Genomic DNA, 22,787 nt, shown 5'->3' with positions numbered 1-22,787 from the left:
GGAGCGAAAGGCTATTTACAATTTGTACAGAATGCAGATGTTAGTTATGAGAGTCGAGGGGCATGAAAGGGAAGTAGTGGTTGGGAAGGGAGTGAGACAGGGTTGTAGCCTATCCCCGATGCTATTCAATCTGTATGTTGAGCAAGCAATAAAGGAAACAAAAGAAAAGTTCGGAGTAGGTATTAAAATCCATGGAAAAGAAATAAAAACTTTGAGATTCGCCGATGACGTTGTAATTCTGTCAAAGACAGCAAAGGACTTGGAAGAGCAGTTGAACGGAATGGACAGCGTCTTGAAAGTAGGGTATAAGATGAACATCAACCAAAGCAAAACGAGGATAATGGAATGTAGTCGAATGAAGTCGGGTGATGCTGAGGGAATTAGATTAGGAAATGAGACACTTAAAGTAGTAAAGGAGTTTTGCTATTTGGGGAGCAAAATAACTGATGATGGCCGAAGTAGAGAGGATATAAAATGTAGACTGGCAATGGCAACGAAAGCGTTTCTGAAGAAGAGAAATTTGTTAACATCCAGTATTGATTTAAGAGTCAGGAAGTAGTTTCTGAAAGTATTTGTATGGAGTGTAGCCATGTATGGAAGTGAAACATGGACGATTAATAGTTTAGACAAGAAGAGAATAGAATCTTTCTAAATGTGGTACTGCAGAAGAACGCTGAAGATTAGATGGGTAGATCACATGACTAATGAAGAGGTATTGAATAGAATTGGGGAGTAGAGGAGTTTGTGGCACAACTTTGAAACGTCCCCTTTGAACAATTTATACATGACTGTGCTTAACCTGACACACAATAATTTTTGCGCAACGCAATCTGACTTTAAAAAATCGCTACAAAAGAATGGCCCTGACTAACATTAACCTATGCGTTTCACAAATCGCTTACCTCACAAAAATCTTGGTTACTCGAACTACTGCAATACAGCAAGCGCCACTACTGCCAGCTAAATAAAAGATTCAAACTATGGAAGGCACTAACTACTGATAGGGATAGTTAGCAAATGAAAGATATTAATAGAGAACAAACAATGTATTTACCTTAAATCATCATATATATATATATATATATATATAGCAGTTCATGACAAATTTCAAAATTCTGCCATCTCTCTCCCCACATCCACCACTGCTGGCGGCTCACATCCAACTGCACAACACTACGCGCTGTTCACATCCAGCTGCCGCTGCCCAACACTACAATGGCGAGTATTACAACAATGCAAAGCAGCAACAGACTGCACGCAGCACAGCCAGTGATTTTCATACAGAGAAGCGCTATGTGGCGGCGGCGTTACCAATATAAGAACGTAAACAGCCTACTTACATAGCCCCCATGCTCCCCACAAAAAATTTTACAGATTGTTTTGGGCAGTGGCCAATAATGATTTGATAAAATTTTTCATAATTACAATAACAAAGAAATCAAATGAACACACTTATTGATACAATGTTGGTCAAAAGCTAAAATTTTCTCACAGTCCATAAAGATAGTCCTGATCATTCATCATAATGGTAATTACAGTTTTTTTCACAAAGTCTCATTAGTAAAAGAAATTGCACGCGGAAGTAGTGGATTTCCATGCAGTCTTGAAGAAGTAGTGTTGTCCTTCCAACGGAAAGACAGTGCTGACTCTTGACATGCTGACAGGTAATGGGCCACAACAGAGCAAACCCACAGCAGAGTCATTCGACGTTTTGAAGAATATTGGTAGGTAGGTCATCACAGAGCAGACCCACTGTAGTCCTAGTAGAGAGTATGGTATTGGTGGGTCATCAAAGATGCAGACCCACTGTAGTCCTTGTAGAGATGGCCAGTCTTGCGGAGAATATAGCAAGTCCATAAACCACCACTTGTCCACTCACAAAAAATTTGTTTGACATGTCCTGAGAACCAACAATGCTGTTATCCAGTCCCTTGCCGAATTATTAACACACGTGCAAACGCTATCAGTCCCTACTTCTCACATATTGTCCATATACTATGACCAACAGAAACGTGTGCAGTGAAATGTAACTTACAAGTTACTTAATTTGATGAACTGGTGTCAATTACAATTTTATAACATAAGAATACAGTAACAAAGGTACAAAATACATCATTAAAAACATAACAATACAGATAACATTTGTAGTAATACAGACTTTACAAAAGAATAGAAATATACATATACATCAGTGTTACAGGAATTATGACATAAGTACATACATAAAAGGTCTGAATAACTTTCGAAACATCAACTTCACACATGAGCATTAAAACAAAACAGAATAAATAATGTCTCAACATCTTTACAAAGTAAATAACATCGTATTAGAAAAATTCTACAACATAGCTCTCATCAGCTAAACACATAAAGACAGGAAAAACACAAATACACAAGGGTACACCAACATATAGAGGGATGACACAAAAGGAAAGGACAGGGTTTGTTTTCTGCAGTATTTTGCATGGAGATCTCCCTTTGTTCATCATTATTCCCAAAAAGTCCTATCTATACCTGCTTTCTGTACTTTTTTCGTATGACTTCTCAGTGCATTTCATCGCAGCTCATTCTCTTATATAGTCTACCCCCTCTTAAGCTAACTTAAATCTACAGAGCTCAGATGCTAAAATAAGGGACGAGGCAATGCAGCAGCAGAAAACAATTAACACAAACAGCAATGACAAAAAAAATACAAAAGGCAAAGCAAGCAGCGTAAATTACAACTAATATAAGGCAATGAGCAGCAAACAAGAAAAATAAATCAGTAGTAAAACTGGCTTAACAGAGTAGTGTATAGTGAAATTTAGTAGCACTATGCCTGGCAAACAGCAGCAGTAAATGCTATAACTAATACCTGAGCATGGCAAAGATCAAGCAGAAAAAATATTACACTAAAGACAACAATGCAGACAAGGGAAATGTCTATTCACATCTTAATGTCTATGTAATTAAAGTGGTGCACCACAAGAAGTTATTCTACCAAAAAAATTACCAAGTACTTGAAAAGAAAATTATGAATGCAGTTCCTGTGAAGGTAAATGTCTTTTTGTGCTCCCTCATTTTTTTTTTTGAAAAAAATTATTATTTACTCGATCTGTAGACAGAATATATTTATATTAGTACATCTATAAATTTTATTTTAACCAATGCTGCAGTGCAGCTAGAAACTAGATATTAAACAAAATAGGCAAAGCAGGGCGTCAAACGTCATTCATTAGCCATATGGCATTTCATAATGCAGTAAACAATCTTTCAACTAGCAAGACAATAGACATAAAATGTTTCTCATCATTTCATTTCAGTAAATATCGTAAATTAAGAACTCTACAGTGTAATCATGTTTTCAAGTTCGAGCGTGTCGTATTTGCGATGCATTCTACAAAGGAATGTCAATAGCGAGGATAATGGCGTCCTTTTTTTTTCACCTGTGCCTCTGAAAGGCTTTTTTCCAGGCGTCTGTCGCGCAGCTGCCTACGTGATGCGTCGTGCCCACGACGCATTACGTGAAGGTGGTCACTTAACTTTCTTACCGAAATATTTACGACACCAGTTTCCGCTACAGTGGCAGTCTCGTATAAAAAAATTCCAAACGTCAAGAATTTGCGTTACAAATCTGTAGAAACAAAATCCTATTGATATAACAGTGTCCAAAAAATTTTCATCGTCATTGTATTACATTCACGCATTTACATACATTTCATAACTCTTAAAGTACGATTCTCGGTTTCCAACAACCTTTTCCACAAACCAGAGTCCCTAACCACTACTCATTATTCCTTACCTTATTACACATATACATATTCGTCGACACTTCTTCAATATTTCATCATAAGAAATACGTAGCATAATCAAATTTCTCATTTACGGTAGCATCATCTTATTGATCATAAACATACCTCAACAGCATAATACACATCGTCATCATAAAAATAACAGCATAACACCTCAGTCAAATCTCGAAAACGTCGTAGCTTTCTGCAATAATGTCAAAACCTAAAAAAAATTCTCTGCTCATGTCAAAAGTGTCAGCTGCCTCAAACATACTTCAAAAATCATGATCCCATACCAAATATATCATTCGAAGCTCTCATAATATCACAATGGTCCGAAAAAATATGAACAGTTCACAAAGTACAGACAAAATACAATTTCGTAAGTGTGAACTTATACAACGATGTAATTACGTAAACATCTGTCACTGATGTAGAAAAAAAATGTTTGTCTCTCAGTTGAATGCTCAGATAGCTGTGTAATTCATGTATTAGAGAAATATGGTACCGATGTGTAAAGTTGTATAAGCAAATACCATATTAGCTAGGGCTCCTTGTGCTCGCCAAACACATGGTACACAAAGTAAGCGTGTACCCCCCTGAGGATTAATGTAATTATACCCTCAGGTGTTACAGATTACAACAATGGAATGAAATGTATTACGGAAAACCTTTGTATCATTGTACTTCAAATATCTTTAAAAATAAATGATTTAAGTACAAAATTAATCATTCAAATACGTGTCCTGTAGCGCTAAATGTGCGTCTTGCTGTAAGATAATCTCTGTGGAAGTGTCGTAGTTATTGTCCTCCGAAAGCTAAGTCCTGCAGAAGCCAATGTATTTACCTCATGATACACCAAATTTCAAGTAAACCAAAATGTTGCATTAAAATCTCATTAGCAGTACTGGTAAATGTTCTAAGTATGTGAGCCTTATAGTCGTTACGTAATCGTGCAACTAACAAGCAAGAATGTACAAATAACAACATTGTGTTGTCTGTTCACTATAACAATGCATTCGTAATTTCTGTTTAAAAATGTTCCCTAGGTTCTAGACTGGATATTTAACTTCAAACATTATTGCATGTTAACAGTTTCTAAGTCTGACAAAGCATATTAGAAATGTGAAGTGAAAAGTTTTATACCAAAGACTAAGTTAAAAAGCAGATTATCTCTCAATAAATGGTTTTACATGTGAAATGTGGTGTAAACCTTTACTCTTCCTAGTATGCAGAGTTTCAACTTCAACGCAATTATCATGTGGTATACGTCGGATTCTGTATGGTCCATTGTAAACTAGAAAGAATTTGTGACTCAAGTGTTTCTTCTTATATGACAATGAATGAGCTTTAATGAGAACTTTCTGACCAATATACAATTTCTTTGCATTTGCTTTACCGTGTAGTTTTCTCCTTTTGTCTGCTGCAGATTTTATATTTTTAAGAACCAAATCAATTATGTCTTTGTGTCGAAGTTTACGTGTATTCGGGAAAGGTACAAGCTCTCTGATTCTGTTCGATGGTTCTTCATTCTTCAGTACAAGAGTAGGTGGTAAAGCAGTGGAATCATGAGGCATTTCATTCAGCACATTTTGAAATAAGTGTACATATCTGTCCCAATGCTGATGCTTTCTGTGACAATAAAGTCTGCAAAGCTTATTGATTTCTTTCATAATCCTTTCGGACGGGTTACAATGTGGTGAGTACAATGAAATAAAAACAGGTTTGATTTTATGATTCCGAAGCATGCGTGACCAAACAGCAGATCTGAATTGCGGTCCGTTATCTGAAATGACTTTAGCAACGTGGCCAACTTCACGTAAGAAATTTTTAACAAAGGCGTTGGATACAGACCGTCCAGTGGCTTTACGTAACGGAGTGAAAGAAACAAATTTTGAAGTAAGTTCAACAGCGACTAGAACGTACGAAAATCCATTAGATGTTCTGACAAGCGGTCCCAAGAGATCAACAGCAGCAAATTCTTTTAATTTAGAAGGAATGATAGGAAACAACGGAGCACGATGTGAGATAGTAGATGGTTTCGCCTTTTGACAAAGTTTATAAATAGATAAGACTCACCGAATTCGCTTTTCCATATTGTTAAAATAACAAGTCGTTCGAAGAATATGATAACATTTTCGTGGGCCAAAATGTGCGTAGCTGAAATGAATGTACCAAATGAGCTTATTAACAAAATCGTCTGGAATGCAAAGTTCCCATAGCTTGTCATCAACAGTGCAGCTCAGAGTATGTTGTTTCTAACCAGGTAATAATGCCGAATCTGAGTGTGTGTCTTTTCATGCCATTTACTTTTGATGTCTTTCCAAATCGGATCTGTATCTTGTTCATGAGCAATGTCCTTTAAAGATGTGGTGATGAAGTTTTCAAAGGCGACTTTCTGAGTGTAAAGAATACTGAAATTTTTCTCGAGGTTGCCTTCTGTGTTACTTTTCTCAAGCCCAGCCGGTGCGCGTGACAGCGCGTCGGCAACTATGTTCTCATTGCCGGGAATGTAGACTATTGTGAAGCGGAATTCTTGCAGAAACAATGCCCAACGTTTTAACCTGTCATGATTTAATTTTGAAGACATAAGTAATTGTAATGCACGATGATCACTGTGTATTTTTACGTGCTTACCAGAAAGAAAGAAACGGAATTTGTTAAATGCCCAAACGATAGCTAAAGCTTCTAATTCAGTAACGGAATAATTTTTTTCAGATTTTGTTAGCACACGGCTAGCAAAAGCAATGGTTTTCTGAACAGTAATGTCATTTTCTATGGCTTCTTGAAATAAATGGGCACCAAGACCGACTTTAGAAGAATCCGTGCTAAGGCAGAAATCTTGTGACAGATCTGGATGAGCTAGTATTGGCGCGTGAAGTAACGCTTCTTTCAAAGAATTGAATTCCAACTGTTCTTGTTCGTCCCAGTTCCAAATAGTATTTTTTCCAGTGAGAGAACAAAGTTTTGGTGTAACTAGAATTTGCATATTCAGAAAACGACGGTAAAAATTTACGAGACCTAGAAAACTGCGGACTTGTCTTTTTGTGGGTGGAACTGGAATGGCTCTGATTGCTTCTAACTTTTCAGGATCCGGCTGAATGCCTTCAGAAGAAATAACATGTCCCAAAAACTTCACCTTTGTCCTACCGAATTCAGACTTTTCCAAGTTAACTGTTATTCCAGATTCTGCAAAAATATGTAACACGCTGTTGAGGATGCGATTGTGTTGTTCCCATGAGGCTTCTGCTATCAGAATATCGTCTACATATAAGGTGATGTGACGTTTTAAGAACTCAGGTAATATGGAATTTAGCCCGCGAATGAATGCTGCCGAAGAAATGTTCAAACCAAAAGGAAGTTTCCGAAACTGATAACAAACGCCGAAACAAAGAAAAGCTGTGTATTTTCTACATTCTGGATGAAGTTCGATCTGACAAAAGCTGGATCTGAGATCAATGGACGACAACACTTTTACACCATTAAAATTTTGAAGAAGTTCTTCCACCGTCTGCGGCCTGTCTGTTTCAGGAATAATGATAGTATTGATTTGTCTCGAATCTAAGACAAGCCTGATCGATCCATTTTTCTTCTCAACAACATGTAACGGATTGTTGTATGAGCTTACTGCAGGCTCAATAATGCCCTCGTCAAGCATAGATTGTATTTCTGTTCTAACACGGCCGGCCAGAGTGGCCGAGCGGTTAAAGGCGCTACAGTCTGGAACCGCACGACCACTACGGTCGCAGGTTCGAATCCTGCCTCGGGCATGGATGTGTGTGTTGTCCTTAGGTTAGTTAGGTTTAAGTAGTTCCAGGTTCTAGGGGACTTATGACCACAGCAGTTGAGTCCCATAGTGCTCAGAGCCATTTGAACCATTTGTTCTAACATGGTCCCTATAATGTGCTGGAATTACGTATGGTCTAACACAAAATTTAGTATGCTCACGAACACGAAATTGGTATTGAAATCCCTTGATTGTTCCTGTTTTGTGAGTAAAAACTGTGGAATGTGCTTGTAAAATTTCAAAAAGGTCCTGCCTATCAGTGTCATTACAATTCTCAATTGTTTGAATTTTATTCTGAATTAACTCATTAATTTCAAATATGCCGTCGATATCATCCCTGTCAGTACTTGCAGAGTGATTGTTAGTGTCTAGTTCCGTAGAAAATTCCGAACTGTTGTCCAACAGAAGGTAAAGCCGATTAATTTCTTCGTCATGGTTTGAGAGCCACTCTTCAAATTTCAAAGCTATTGACTTACCTTCCTTCTCTAAACTTATTTCAGCATCGTGAAAGTTTAAGATTGCTTTGTATTCATTCAAAAAGTCTACTCCCAATATAATTTCCGTCGACAATAGTGGAACAATAAGAAAGTTCATAGAGAAGCTGTGGCTTTGACAAAAGAATTCTAAGTTGGTTTGTTGGCGTACATCTACACTTTTTCCAAAGATTGCACCTTGTAATTTAATCTTACGTAACGGAAGTGTGGGACAATCGTTCGATTTGTTGCATTTGCTAAAGGCTGTTTCACTAATTACTGAAATGGGACTGCCTGAGTCAAGTACTGCCGTAAATTTTACATCATTTAGTGTAATGTGAATCACAGGATATGCAATGTTGTTATGTTTTACGTCGTGTTCCTGGAGTAAGATGTCCCTAATGTCTTCCATTTTTACGTAATTACTAGCTACGGCAGCTGCGTCGTCAGTTTCATACATACGTTTCGTGGCTGCCAGCGGTATGAGTCATTGCCTATTGTTTCTTTGTTGGCGCGCGTCGTTATTGGGATTTGGAGACCAAACTTCTACAAATTCACCTCCTCGAGAGGGCCCTGCTCTGTTTGAATCCCGCCAGTTCTGATGCAATTCAGGTCTGTCGTTACGACCATATCGTCTGTCATCATGTCGGTAGATGCCATAGTTTCTTTCTTGTCGGTCACGTGGTGGAGAATTTCTCCCTGAATCGTAACTGTGCGCCGAACTGTTACGTCTGAAGTTATTCTGTCTCCCTTGATAATAATTATTTTGGTTCCCAAATTGTCTGTTTCTCTGATTGTCTCTGTGATAGTCACTCGCGCGGAGAGGTGATCTTTCCCTGTAATTATTACTACTCTGCCAACGGTTGTCATACGGGTGGTGTCTGTTTTGGTCACAATATGTGTTGTGAGAATAGCGTTATTATTTCTGTCATCGCGAAATTGTGACGGATGTGACCTGTAATTGTTGTGCTCCTGTTTTCGCGTTCCGCGAATGTCAGTGTCAATTTCCAGTTCTTGTAAGAGGCCCTGAAAAGCTTCAATGTCGTCTTTGCAACGTCCTGCCAAAATAATATGCCGTAAATGTTCAGGTAATTTGATTAAGCAAATGCGGATGAGTTCTGAGGGGCTGTATGGGTTTGAAAGATACTGATTCTTGTGCAACATGTCTTCAAAATATTTCACAAGACTGGAAAATTCAGATTGTTCGAAATGTTTCATCATTATGATGCCATGTTTTACTCGGTCTTGTGTGGCTTGAGACCAATATGCTGAGAGGAAGGCATGGTAAAATTCTCCTTCACTGTGGCAATCGTGAATGACCGATCGCATTCTTACAGCTGGTTCATTCTCTAAGTCGCCACACATAAATTCTAATCTGTGTTCTAACGACCAGTTGGGAGGAAAACAATGAGAGAATTGATGGAGCCATGCGTGTGGATGAATGTCGTTGCCAGAATTCTTAAATGTTTTGAATTTACGTGTAGTAATGAACAGCTTATAGTCAAAATCATCATGTCGGCGAGTCGCATATCGGTCATTGTTAGGTCGTGTCGGCCGTTCCATCTCAAAATTCGGTGCACATTGCCAATTTCTTTCATAACTTCCGAAATGCCCTGTGTTATTATTTTGCGGCTTTTCCGTATTTCTAAGTCCCTCTTCCCGTGTTGGAGCGCGAGTGTCCTCTGAAATATGTAATTCTTGTATTACCTGCGTCAACTGATCTTGTACTTCCCGGATTTCTCTTTTGTACTGTGTATTGATTTGATTTTTATTTTGTTTGAATTTTCTAATTTGTTCATACTCTTCTGTGTCAGTGAAGGCTACAGGTCTTGTGTCATTCAGATCATCATCTACCTTTGTGGATAAGTTAGTGACCTGATCCGAAAGTTCAACTACTTTCTCTGATAATGTACTAATTTCCTCCATGTGTCTTTCTACTGTGTCCTTTAAGTTTTCCTGAGTTTTTGCAAGTTGCGTAACCGAATCGGTAGATGCAACTGAGTCAATTTTAGCTTGCAAGGTCTCATGATTTTCATGAACAATAATTTGCAGTTCTTTTATGGCTGCTTCGTGATTCTGTAATGCATTTTCATGCCGCGAAAAAATAGGTTGAAAATGCTCACAAATTTGTGTTTTTACGTCGTTACAGACTTCTTGACATTTCGATTCGATTTTATGTAACTCAGTAGTTAAATCTTCACGTGTTTGTTCAAGTGTTGTGTCTAACTTTTGAAGATTTTGTTCCATTGTGTCTAACTTTTGAAGATTTTGTTCCATTATGTCTAACTTTTGAAGCTTTTGTCCCATTTGTTGCATTAATTGTAATAACAATGCACTGGTGTCTGAAACATGTTCCTCAGTGCTATTCGGCAATGCATTTGAACCGGCAATATTCACATTTTGACAAGCAGAAAATGTGTCTTGACTTATTTGAGAAAACGGTGAGGACGCAAAACCTGAATCTACAGTATTTCCAAGATTGTGTCCTGTCATTTCGGATTTCTGAGGCGAGCTGTTGCCGACCGATCGATCGATAATGCTTCCCTGTTCACTAATTGTTTCACTGCCTACGCCATTGTTTGCCGCCCGCTCCATTTCCTTATGCACAATTACCAAATTACTATGTTGAACATTAGTTAATTCATTACACGGTGGCGCTAACACACTACTTTCGTCTTCACTGTCATTTCTCAGTTTACTTTGGAGCCTAGTATTACGTTTTTCACACGCCATTATTGTCACAATATTTCACACGACGACACAGAAAAACACAATTTGAAGAGGAAAAATAGGGGAACACATTAACATAACACTGAAAATAATATCTAGTTAATTGCAAGCGCAGCTGCGAAATACTTGGTGCAAATCTACATGCATCCCACAACAACAATGAAAGACTGCAACTACAAAGGAGACTCTCTCTACAATTACGCGCTAGCAATAAACAAAATCTACACTAATTACGCAAACTACAAGAAAAAATCAGAAGATTCCAGTGAGGTATCCTCGGCTAAGGGTCGACATATGAAACGTCCCCTTTGAACAATTATACGTGACTGTGCTTAACCTGACACACAATAATTTTTGCGCAACGCAATCTGACTTTCAAAATCGCTACAAAAGAATGGCCCTGACTGACATTAACCTATGCGTTTCACAAATCGCTTACCTCACAAAAATCTTGGTTACTCGAACTACTGCAATACAGCAAGCGCCACTACTGCCAGCTAAATAAAAGATTCAAACTATGGAAGGCACTAACTACTGATAGGGATAGATATTAATAGAGAACAAACAATGTATTTACCTTAAATCATCATCATATATATATATATATATATATATATATATATATATATATATATATATACTCCTGGAAATTGAAATAAGAACACCGTGAATTCATTGTCCCAGGAAGGGGAAACTTTATTGACACATTCCTGGGGTCAGATACATCACATGATCACACTGACAGAACCACAGGCACATAGACACAGGCAACAGAGCATGCACAATGTCGGCACTAGTACAGTGTATATCCACCTTTCGCAGCAATGCAGGCTGCTATTCTCCCATGGAGACGATCGTAGAGATGCTGGATGTAGTCCTGTGGAATGGCTTGCCATGCCATTTCCACCTGGCGCCTCAGTTGGACCAGCGTTCGTGGTGGACGTGCAGACCGCGTGAGACGACGCTTCATCCAGTCCCAAACATGCTCAATGGGGGACAGATCCGGAGATCTTGCTGGCCAGGGTAGTTGACTTACACCTTCTAGAGCACGTTGGGTGGCACGGGATACATGCGGACGTGCATTGTCCTGTTGGAACAGCAAGTTCCCTTGCCGGTCTAGGAATGGTAGAACGATGGGTTCGATGACGGTTTGGATGTACCGTGCACTATTCAGTGTCCCCTCGACGATCACCAGTGGTGTACGGCCAGTGTAGGAGATCGCTCCCCACACCATGATGCCGGGTATTGGCCCTGTGTGCCTCGGTCGTATGCAGTCCTGATTGTGGCGCTCACCTGCACGGCGCCAAACACGCATACGACCATCATTGGCACCAAGGCAGAAGCGACTCTCATCGCTGATGACGACACGTCTCCATTCGTCCCTCCATTCACGCCTGTCGCGACACCGCTGGAGGCGGGCTGCACGATGTTGGGGCGTGAGCGGAAGACGGCCTAACGGTGTGCGGGACCGTAGCCCAGCTTCATGGAGGCGGTTGCGAATGGTCCTCGCCGATACCCCAGGAGCAACAGTGTCCCTAATTTGCTGGGAAGTGGCGGTGCGGTCCCCTACGGCACTGCGTAGGATCCTACGGTCTTGGCGTGCATCCGTGCGTCGCTGCGGTCCGGTCCCAGGTCGACGGGCACGTGCACCTTCCGCCGACCACTGGCGACAACATCGATGTACTGTGGAGACCTCACGCCCCACGTGTTGAGCAATTCGGCGGTACGTCCACCCGGCCTCCCGCATGCCCACTATACGCCCTCGCTCAAAGTCCGTCAACTGCACATACGGTTCACGTCCACGCTGTCGCGGCATGCTACCAGTGTTAAAGACTGCGATGGAGCTCCGTATGCCACGGCAAACTGGCTGACACTGACGGCGGCGGTGCACAAATGCTGCGCAGCTAGCTCCATTCGACGGCCAACACCGCGGTTCCTGGTGTGTCCGCTGTGCCGTGCGTGTGATCATTGCTTGTACAGCCCTCTCGCAGTGTCCGGAGCAAGTATGGTGGGTCTGACACACCGGTGTCAATGTGTTCTTTTTTCCATTTCCAGGAGTGTACATATATATATATATATATATATATATATATATATATATATATATATATATATATATATATATAGCAGTTCATGACAAATTTCAAAACTCCGCCATCTCTCTCCCCACATCCAGCACTGCTGGCGGCTCACCTCCAACTGCGCAACGCTACGCGCTGTTCACATCCAGCTGCCGCTGCCCAACACTACAATGGCGAGTATTACAACAATGCAAAGCAGCCACAGACTGCACAAAGCACAGCCAGTGATTTTCATACAGAGAGCGCTATGTGCGGCGGCGTTACCAATATAAGAACCTAAACAGCCTACTTACAACTTGACTAGAAGAAGGGATCGGTTTGTAGGACATGTTCTGAGGCATCAAGGGATCACAAATTTAGCATTGGAGGGCAACGTGGAAGGTAAAAATTGTAGGGGGAGACCAAGAGATGAATACACTAAGCAGATTCAGAAGGATGTAGGCTGCAGTAGGTACTGGGAGATGAAGAAACTTGCACAGGATATAGTAGCATGGAGAGGTGCATCAAACCAGTCTCAGGACTGACGACCACAACAACAACAACAACAACAACAACATCGAACGGAATCAACTCATCAACAATCAGGCGAATGTTTAAGCACCGGTCAGAGTCCAGGAGCGTCTTCACTTCGGCCACATTTTCGTCAGTCCTTAACATTGACGGGTGAGTGACGCGCTGGTCGCCTTCGACGAGCTCTCGCCCCTCCCAGAACACCTTGTGCCACTCGAACACTGTTGAGCGACTCAGGGCAGCATCCCCGCAGGCGTCCTTAATCATTCCGAGGGTCTCCGTCGCGGTTTTCTCGAATTTCACTCAGAATTTGATGGCGTAGCGTTGCTCGAGATACAGGGTATTTGAAAAAGAACTTCCTAGTTTTAATGTGTCCTAGAATCTGTACAGAGTGACGTACACTGTTCTGGTTTCTGGTGTTTGATTCATCAACTCTCCAAGTTCGGCTCCCCTGCAGTTGGCAGGTCTGCTAGATCTTGAGACGGCAGCAGTGCTGTTTTTTTTTCTGTTGCCTCATTTCAGTCCAGGCGTGCGTGCAGTGCAGTGCAGTGCAGTGCAGTGCAGTTGAGAGCAACTCTTTTCTGATGACGCTACCTTTCATGTCAGTGGAACAGTTAATCGTCATAACTGCAGAATTTGGGGGGCAGAGCATCCACCTGAAGGTATTCAGCATCCACGTGAGCTTCCCAAAGTTAATGTTTGGTGTGGTTTGATGGAAGATCGTGTGATTGGTCCTTTCATAAACAATAAACGGAGACGTTTACTGTGACATGTTGACAGCGTAAGGCCTAATACCTTGATCACGACTAAGCCCAGACTTAACCCCACTGAACTTTTTCTTTTGGGGTCACATAAAAAAATGTTGTGTACAGTGAAAAGATCAGAGACGTCAATCATTTACGGGAAAGAATCGTCGCGGCCGTTGGAACAGTTATACCTGAAATGTTGGCGAATACGTGGCGAGAAGTGGAATATCGTCTCGATGTGTTCAGGGCAAGCAATGGATCCCACGTTGATGTCTTCTAACATTAAACAAAACTTGAAGGAGTTCTAGCCGGCCGGAGTGACCGAGCGGTTCTAGGCGCTACAGTCTGGAACCGCGCAGGTTCGAATCCTGCCTCGGGCATGGATGTGTGTAATGTCCTTAGGTTGGTTAGGTTTAAGTAGTTCTAAGTTCTAGGGGACTGATGACCTCACAATTTAAGTCTCATAGTACTCAGCGCCATTTCAACCTCTTTTTTATTTTTATTTTTTATTTTTTTTTAAGGAGTTCTCTTTCATGATATGTACTCACTAACGTAAGTTTTCATTAATATCCCCATTGAATTTATATATAAAACTAGAGGTCTTTTCTCCATCTTGAAACGCGACTGCACTATTGAACCTCTTAGGACCACAAAAATTGACGTGCTCACTTTCCGTTTCCCTGCAGGCGACTGGAAAAAAATCGGTCTATCCGGAAGCCTCCCCACTATCACGCCCAGGCGGTCCGACCCGCCTCCACCGCTCCGTTCGCGCTACAGAAATTCAGTCCTACTACTTACTGATCACACCCTGTACGTCGATACTTTTGGATAATATCGATGTGTCGGTATTTTATCGACAACACCCTACTCAGCAGCAGCGCTTTGCGTGCCCGCAGAGAACCGCACGCTGGAGCTGCACTCGCCGGACGGCGTGCACTCGTGCGTGCTGCGCGCGGCGGACGCGGCCGAGGCGGCGGCCTGGTTCCACACGCTGCACTCTGCGCTGGGCGTGCTGGCGCTGCAGGCGCTTCACGAGGCGGGCCGCGCGCTCGGCGCCGAGCTGCGCCACATGGGCTGGCTGGCGCGGCGCGCGCGCAGGCCCACCACTGGCAGCAACTCAGCCAGCAACACCAACACCGCCAGCAGCGCCACAGCCACCGTGCCCGTGGGCGGCGGGGCTGTCGCCGGCCCGCAGCAGCAGCAGCAGCAACAACAACAACAACAGCAGCAGCAGCAGCAGAGCGACGCGTCTCCCGCCAACACAGAGGTGAGCATATAGGGGAAGGCGGGGCAAGATGGGGAAGCTAACTTTAAGCCTTTACAAAAGGGACAAAAATAAACAAATTCAAGTAGGGTTGATCATCATTTGTTTACTTAACCATTGAATTACAATAGCGTGCAAAGAAACCTGCAAACTTGTTGCATTTAGTTAGAAATATCTCGATTTCAAACATAAACTACCAATTCCCCCTCTTGCCCCATATGCGGGGTAAGATGGGGAACTAGCATGAATTCATCTTTAAAGCTTAAATAAGGACTGGAACAATGAAATAATGTGACAATAAGGTTTCGAAATAATGGTTCTGCGAATTTTAGACTTAGGTATTACGTTTTATTTAGGCCTCTTACTTTCACATAGTACACAAGTGTGGACAGCCTAGCCATCATCACTTTCTATCCCTGCACAAGTGTCGTGGGCCCAGCGTCCGCAGCTAATACACCGTATTCAGCGGCTATTTACAATTGTATTCAACGTATAATGTAATTGTTCAAAACCCGCAGTGAGGTATACACATGAGACGATAAGAACGCAATGGTTGGACAAATAGTAGGGGCAAGACGGGGAATCTCCCCATCTTGCCCCACCCCGTCTTGCCCCCTACCATGCTGTCAGGTTATGTTACGCCTACATGAACACTATTTAGTGGACATTGACTACTGACACAGCAGATTACCGTTAATAAGACGTACTATTCAGTGCTATGTATACAGTCTGGACAAATGTTCACGAAACACATGTTTTAGGACCTCGAAAGGTGTAAAAGATTGCAAATCAGTATAACAATTGTACGTACCTTGCAAAGATCACAGAAACCGGCGCGAAACTAAGGTTCAGCAATGTCAACACACTGGGACCTGTGTATTGATGATGTTGACGTAGCTATCCACAGATGGCAGCACTCTAACTGTAGCTTATAGCCCTTCCCCGTCTTACCCCACCTCCCCGCCTTGCCCTACTGCCAGTCAAGGGGCTGAATACTTGTAAAAACAGGGTGGTCCATGGATCGTGACCAGGCCAAATATGTCACGAAATAAGCGTCGAAGGAAAAAACTACAAAGAACGAAACTTGTCTAGCTTGAAGGGGGAAACCAGATGGCGCTATGGCTGGCCCGCTAGATGGCGCTGCCGTAGGTCAAACGGATATTAACTGCGTTTTTTTTTAGATACGAACCCCCATTTTTTATTACATATTCGTAAAGTAGGTAAAGAAATATGAATGTTTTAGTTGGATCACTTTTTTCGCTTTGTGACAGATGGCGCTGTAATAGTCACAAACATGTGGCTCGCAATTTTAGACGAACAGTTGGTAACAGGTAGGTTTTCTAAATTGAAATACAGAACGTAGGTACGTTTGAACATTTTATTTCTGTTGTTCCAATGTGATACACGTACCTTTGTGAACTTATCATTTCTGAGAACGCATGCTGTTACAGCGTGATTACCTGTGAATACCACTTTAATGCAATAAATGCTCAAAATGATGTCCGTCAACCTCAGTGCATTTGGCAATACGTGTAATGATATTCCTTTCCACACCGAGTAGTTCGCCTTCCGCAATGTTCGCACATACATTGACAATGCACTGACGCATGTTGTCAGCCGTTGTCGGTGGATCACGATAGCAAATATCCTTCAGCTTTCCCCACAGAAAGAAAACCGGGGACGTCAGATCCGATGAACTTGCGGGCAATGGTACGGTGCTTCGACGACCAATCCACCTGTCGTGAAATATGCTATTCAATACCGCTTCAACCACACGCGAGCTATGTGCCGGACATCCATCGTGTTGGAAGTATATCGCCATTCTGCCATGCAGTGAAACATCTTGTAGTAACATCGATAAAACATTTCGTAAAAAATCAGCATACATTGCACCATTTAGATTGCCATCGATAAAATGGGGGACAATTATCCTTCCTCCCATAATGCCGCACCATACATTACCCCGCCAAGGTCGCTGATGTTCCACTTGTCGCAGCCATCGTGGATTTCCCGTTGCCCAATAGTGCATATTATGCCAGTTTACGTTACCGCTGTTGGTGACTGACGCTTCGTCCATAAATAGAACGCGTGCAAAAAATCTGTCATCGTCCCGTAATTTCTCTTGTGTCCAGTATCAGAACTGTACACGACGTTTAGAGTCGTCGCCATGCAATTCCTGGTGCATAGAAATATGGTTGAAGAGTTTGACAGAGCACTGAAGGACCTGAGTCGAAACAAGGCCCCCGGGGTAGACAACATTCCATTGGAACTACTGACGGCCTTGGGAGAGCCAGTCCTGACAAAACTCTACCATCTGGTGAGCAAGATGTATGAAACAGGCGAAATACCCTGGACTTCAAGAAGAATATAATAATTCCAATCCCAAAGAAAGCAGGTGTTGACAGATGTGAAAATTACCGAACTATCAGTTTAATAAGTCACAGCTGCAAAATACTAACACGAATTCTTTACAGACGAATGGAAAAACTAGTAGAAGCCGACCTCGGGGAAGATCAGTTTGGATTCCGTAGAAATACTGGAACACGTGAGGCAATACTGACCTTACGACTTATCTTAGAAGAAAGATTAAGGAAAGGCAAACCTACGTTTCTAGCATTTGTAGACTTAGAGAAAGCTTTTGACAATGTTCACTGGAATACTCTCTTTCAAATTCTAAAGGTGGCAGGGGTAAAATACAGGGAGCGAAAGGCTATTTACAATTTGTACAGAAATCAGATGGCAGTTATAAGAGTCGAGGGGCATGAAAGGGAAGCAGTGGTTGGGAAGGGAGTGAGACAGGGTTGTAGCCTCTCCCCGATGTTATTCAATCTGTATATTGAGCAAGCAGTAAAGGAAACAAAAGAAAAATTTGGAGTAGGTATTAAAATCCATGGAGAAGAAATAAAAACTTTGAGGTTCGCCGATGACATTGTAATTCTGGCAGAGACAGCAAAGGACTTGGAAGAGCTGTTGAACGGAATGGATGGTGTCTTGAAGGGAGGATATAAGATGAACATCAACAAAAGCAAAACGAGGATAATGGAATGTAGTCGAGTTAAGTCGGGTGATGCTGAGGGTATTAGATTAGGAAATGAGACACTTAAAGTAGTAAAGGAGTTTTGCTATTTGGGGAGCAAAATAACTGATGATGGACGAAGTAGAGAGGATATAAAATGTAGACTGGCAATGGCAAGGAAAGCGTTTCTGAAGAAGAGAAATTTGTTAACATCGAGTATAGATTTAAGTGTCAGGAAGTTATTTCTGAAAGTATTTGTATGGAGTGTAGCCATGTATGGAAGTGAAACATGGACGGTAAATAGTTTGGACAAGAAGAGAATAGAAGCTTTTGAAATGTGGTGCTACAGAAGAATGCTGAAGATTAGATGGGTAGATCACATAACTAATGAGGAAGTATTGAATAGGATTGGGGAGAAGAGAAGTTTGTGGAACAACTTGACCAGAAGAAGGGATCGGTTGGTAGGACATGTTCTGAGGCATCAAGGGATCACCAATTTAGTATTGGAGGGCAGCGTGGAGGGTAAAAATCATAGGGGGAGACCAAGAGATGAATACACTAAGCAGATTCAGAAGGATGTAGGTTGCAGTAGGTACTGGGAGATGAAGAAGCTTGCACAGGATAGAGTAGCATGGAGAGCTGCATCAAACCAGTCCCAGGACTGAAGACCACAACAACAACAGGAATATGGTACGGATGCAATCGATGTTGATGTAGCATTCTCATCACCGACGTTTTTGAGATTCCCGATTATCGCGCAATTTGTCTGCTACTGATGTCCGGATTAGCCGCGACAGCAGCTAAAACACCTACTTGGGCATCATCATTTGTTGCAGGTCGTGGTTGACGTTTCACATGTGGCTAACACTTACTGTTTCCCTAAATAACGTAACTAACCGGCGAACGGTACGGACACTTGGATGATGTCGTCCAGGATACGGAGCAGCATACATAGCACACGCCCGTTGGGCATTTTGATCACAATAGCCATACATCAACACGATATCGACCTTTTCCGCAATTGGTAAACGGTCCATTTTAACACGGGTAATGTATCACGAAGCAAATACCGTCCGCACTGGCGGAATGTTACGTGATACCACGTACTTACACGTTTGTGGCTATTACAGCGCCATCTATCACAAAGCGAAAAAAGTGGTCCAACTAAAAAAAATCACATTTCTTTACGTACTGCACGAATGTGTAATAAAAAATGGGGGTTCCTATTTTTAAAAAAACGCACTTGATATCAGTTTGACCTATGGCAGCGCCATCTAACGGGCCAACCATAGCGCCATCTGGTTTCCCCCTTCAAGCTAGACGAGTTTCAAATGGCTCTGAGCTCTATGGGACATAACATCTGAGGTCATCAGTCCCCTAGAACTTAGAACTACGTAAACCTAACTAACCTAAGGACATCACAAACATCCATGCCCGAGGCAGGATTCGAACCTGCGACCGTAGCAGTCACGCGGTTCCAGACTGAAGCGCCTAGAACCGCACGGCCACACCAGCCGGCAGACGAGCTTCGTTCTTTGTAGTTTTTTGTTTGATGCTTATTTCGTGAGATATTTAGCCCGGTAACTATCAGTGGTCCGCCCTGGATAGTTACCGATGACCTCAGCAGTTTGGTCTCTTAGGAATTCACACACGCTGGCCAGTGTGGCAAAGCGGTTCTAGGCGCTTCGGTCTGGAATCGCGCGACCGCTACGGTCGCAGGTTCGAATCCTGCCTCGGGCATGGATGTGAGTGATGTCCTTAGGTTAGTAAGGTTTAAGTAGTTCTAAGTTCTAGGGGACTGATGACCTCAGACTTTAAATCCCATAGTGCTCAGAGCCATTTGAACCAATTCACACGCATTTGAACTTCTAAATCGTCACCGAACGAGGTGGCGCAGTGGTTAGCACACTGGACTCTCATTCGGGAGGACGACGGTTCAATCCCGTCTCCGTCCACCCTGATTTAGGTTTTCCGTGATTTCCCTAAATCGCTTCAGGAAAATACTGGGTTGGTTCCTTTGAAAGGGCACGGCCGAGTTCCTTCCCCATCCTTCCCTCACCTGCGCTTGCGCTCCGTCTCTAATGACCTCGTTGTCGACGGGTCGTTAAACACTAATATCCTCCTCCTCCTCCAAATCGTCTTCGCGGGTCTGCCGTCAGATGACGTGCAAATTCTACAATATTTCCTCGGAGCATCTGTCCGGACATCTTTAGGTGGTTAAACCTTTCTGGTGGCTAGATACGCCTCACAGAACAACAAGAAAGCGCAGCTCCCATGCTAAAAGAGGAAAACACAGACCGATAGTAGCGCCTCTAGTGGTATGGAGATGAACTCAAAAAAGATATACATTGCTGGTTGCATCCCTCGTAGCTTATGTACGTTGTAGGGTTTTTTCTTGCTTCCAATTTTCGTATCTCAGTTTTCTGGCGTGTTATGTAATTATTTTGGCTAGCGTCATAGTAAAACAATTTAAACACAGCTATAGCACATTGCAATACAGCAATGACATACCTATAATTCAGGAATATTTGTAGTCCAATTTAGCTGCAACAATTTTATTTAGCTCAGTTATTTAAACTACAGGCTTGTTTCGACTTGCTGTCAGTTTCAAGTGTTGAATCTAGTACTTTGACGCACAAAACATCCTGGAGCTTTTATATGTTGATAAAAATCAATATAAGTGTGTGAGTTTGTAGGTCTGACAGTCGCTGCTCCTATGATGTTCTCTTGAGCAGCAACTGTCAGGTGCAAACGTCAAGAATAAACTTGCAAACTGACACTCTTACGAGGGATATTCTGAGAGTAAGTTCCGATCGGTCAAGCAATGGAAACCACTGTGAAAAATTAATAAAGCTTTGCGCATGTGTGGTCGACAGTGTCTCTAGTATGCCTGTCGGTTACATCACTTCGCTCTTTTCAGTTCTGAGCGCATGTTGAGCGCATAAAGATGTGTAGAAAATAGTGTCTCCCGCCAAGTATGAGGTCCTGGTGAGAGATTTTGCCTGATGTTATGCAGCCCACATAACAGAACTGTCATACGGTTCCTATTGTGTGACAATTCTCGGTCGCAGTCTGCTGGGGCAATGAAAATGCTCCTGCAGTGTTTTCGGTGGGTATGGTTCTATCACCTGCACTCTGTGTTTTATCTCTGCTCACATTAACTACTGGCTATGAAGACATTTTCGCACAGACCACGAGCTATAGATAAGCGTAGACAATTGGCGCGAAGCCTTCTATGACGAGGGTATTGGAAAGTTGGTACAACGCTACGACAAAAGTCTAAGTCGGAGTGGTGACTATGTACATCAGTGGCTGGAAGCTGTAGCTAACTGTTGCAGGTAAAATATTTCTTATTTTCAAAGTGGTTTCCGTTTCGCGTTCAATCTGAACTTACTTTCCGAATAGCCCTAGTATATTGATTTCTATCAACATATAAAAGTTCCAGGACGTTTTGTGCGTTATAATAACTAAATGAAGGTTGTATACATGGAAGAATCCTGGAGATACTAAAAGGTATCAGATAGATTATATAATGGTAAGACAGAGATTTAGGAACCAGGTTTTAAATTGTAAGACATTTCCAGGGGCAGATGTGGACTCTGACCACAATCTATTGGTTATGAACTGTAGATTAAAACTGAAGAAATTGCAAAAAGGTGGAAATTTAAGGAGATGGGACCTGGATAAACTGAGTAAACCAGAGGTTGTACAGAGTTTCAGGAAGAGCATAAGGGAACAATTGACAGGAATGGGGCAAAGAAATGCAGTAGAAGAAGAATGGGTAGCTCTGAGGGATGAAGTAGTGAAGGCAGCAAAGGATCAAGTAGGTAAAAAGACGAAGGCTGGTAGAAATCCTTGGGTAACAGAAGAAATATTGAATTTAATTGATGAAAGGAGAAAATATAAAAATGCAGTAAATGAAGAAGGCAAAAAGGAATACAAACGTCTCAAAAATGAGATCGACAGGAAGTGCAAAATGGCTAAGCAGGCATGGCTAGAGGACAAATGTAAGGATGTAGAGGCTTATCTCACTAGGGGTAAGATAGATACTGCCTACAGGAAAATTAAAGAGACCTTTGGAGAAAAGAGAACCACTTGTATAAATATCAAGAGCTCAGATGGAAACCCAGTTCTAAGCAAAGAAGGGAAAGCAGAAAGGTGGAAGGAGTATATAGAGGGTCCATACAAGGGCGATGTACTTGAGGACAATATTATGGAAATGGAAGAGGATGTAGAAGAAGATGAAATGGGAGGTGCGATTCTGCGTGAAGAGTTTGACAGAGCACTGAAAGACCTGAGTCGAAACAAGGCCCCGGGAGTAGACAACATTCCATTAGGACTATTGACGGCCTTGGGAGAGCCAGTCCTGACAAAACTCTACCATCTGGTGAACAAGATGTATGAGACAGG

At 42.1% G+C, this 22,787-nt stretch overlaps 1 protein-coding gene across 1 annotated transcript in view; it reads left to right on the top strand.

Moving 5' to 3' along the window:
- The window catches only part of LOC124789078 (beta-2-syntrophin-like), a 335,827-nt gene that overhangs the window by 246,435 nt on the left and 66,605 nt on the right, over positions 1-22,787 (top strand). The window contains 1 exon segment of the mRNA XM_047256368.1: positions 14,994-15,364. Coding sequence (XP_047112324.1) covers positions 14,994-15,364 — 371 coding nt within the window.

This window comes from Schistocerca piceifrons, chromosome 3 (assembly GCF_021461385.2).
Source record: "Schistocerca piceifrons isolate TAMUIC-IGC-003096 chromosome 3, iqSchPice1.1, whole genome shotgun sequence".
NCBI lineage: Eukaryota > Metazoa > Arthropoda > Insecta > Orthoptera > Acrididae > Schistocerca > Schistocerca piceifrons.
The sequence above is the reverse complement of the archived record's forward strand: the minus strand, read 5'-3'. Positions and strand labels throughout refer to the sequence as shown.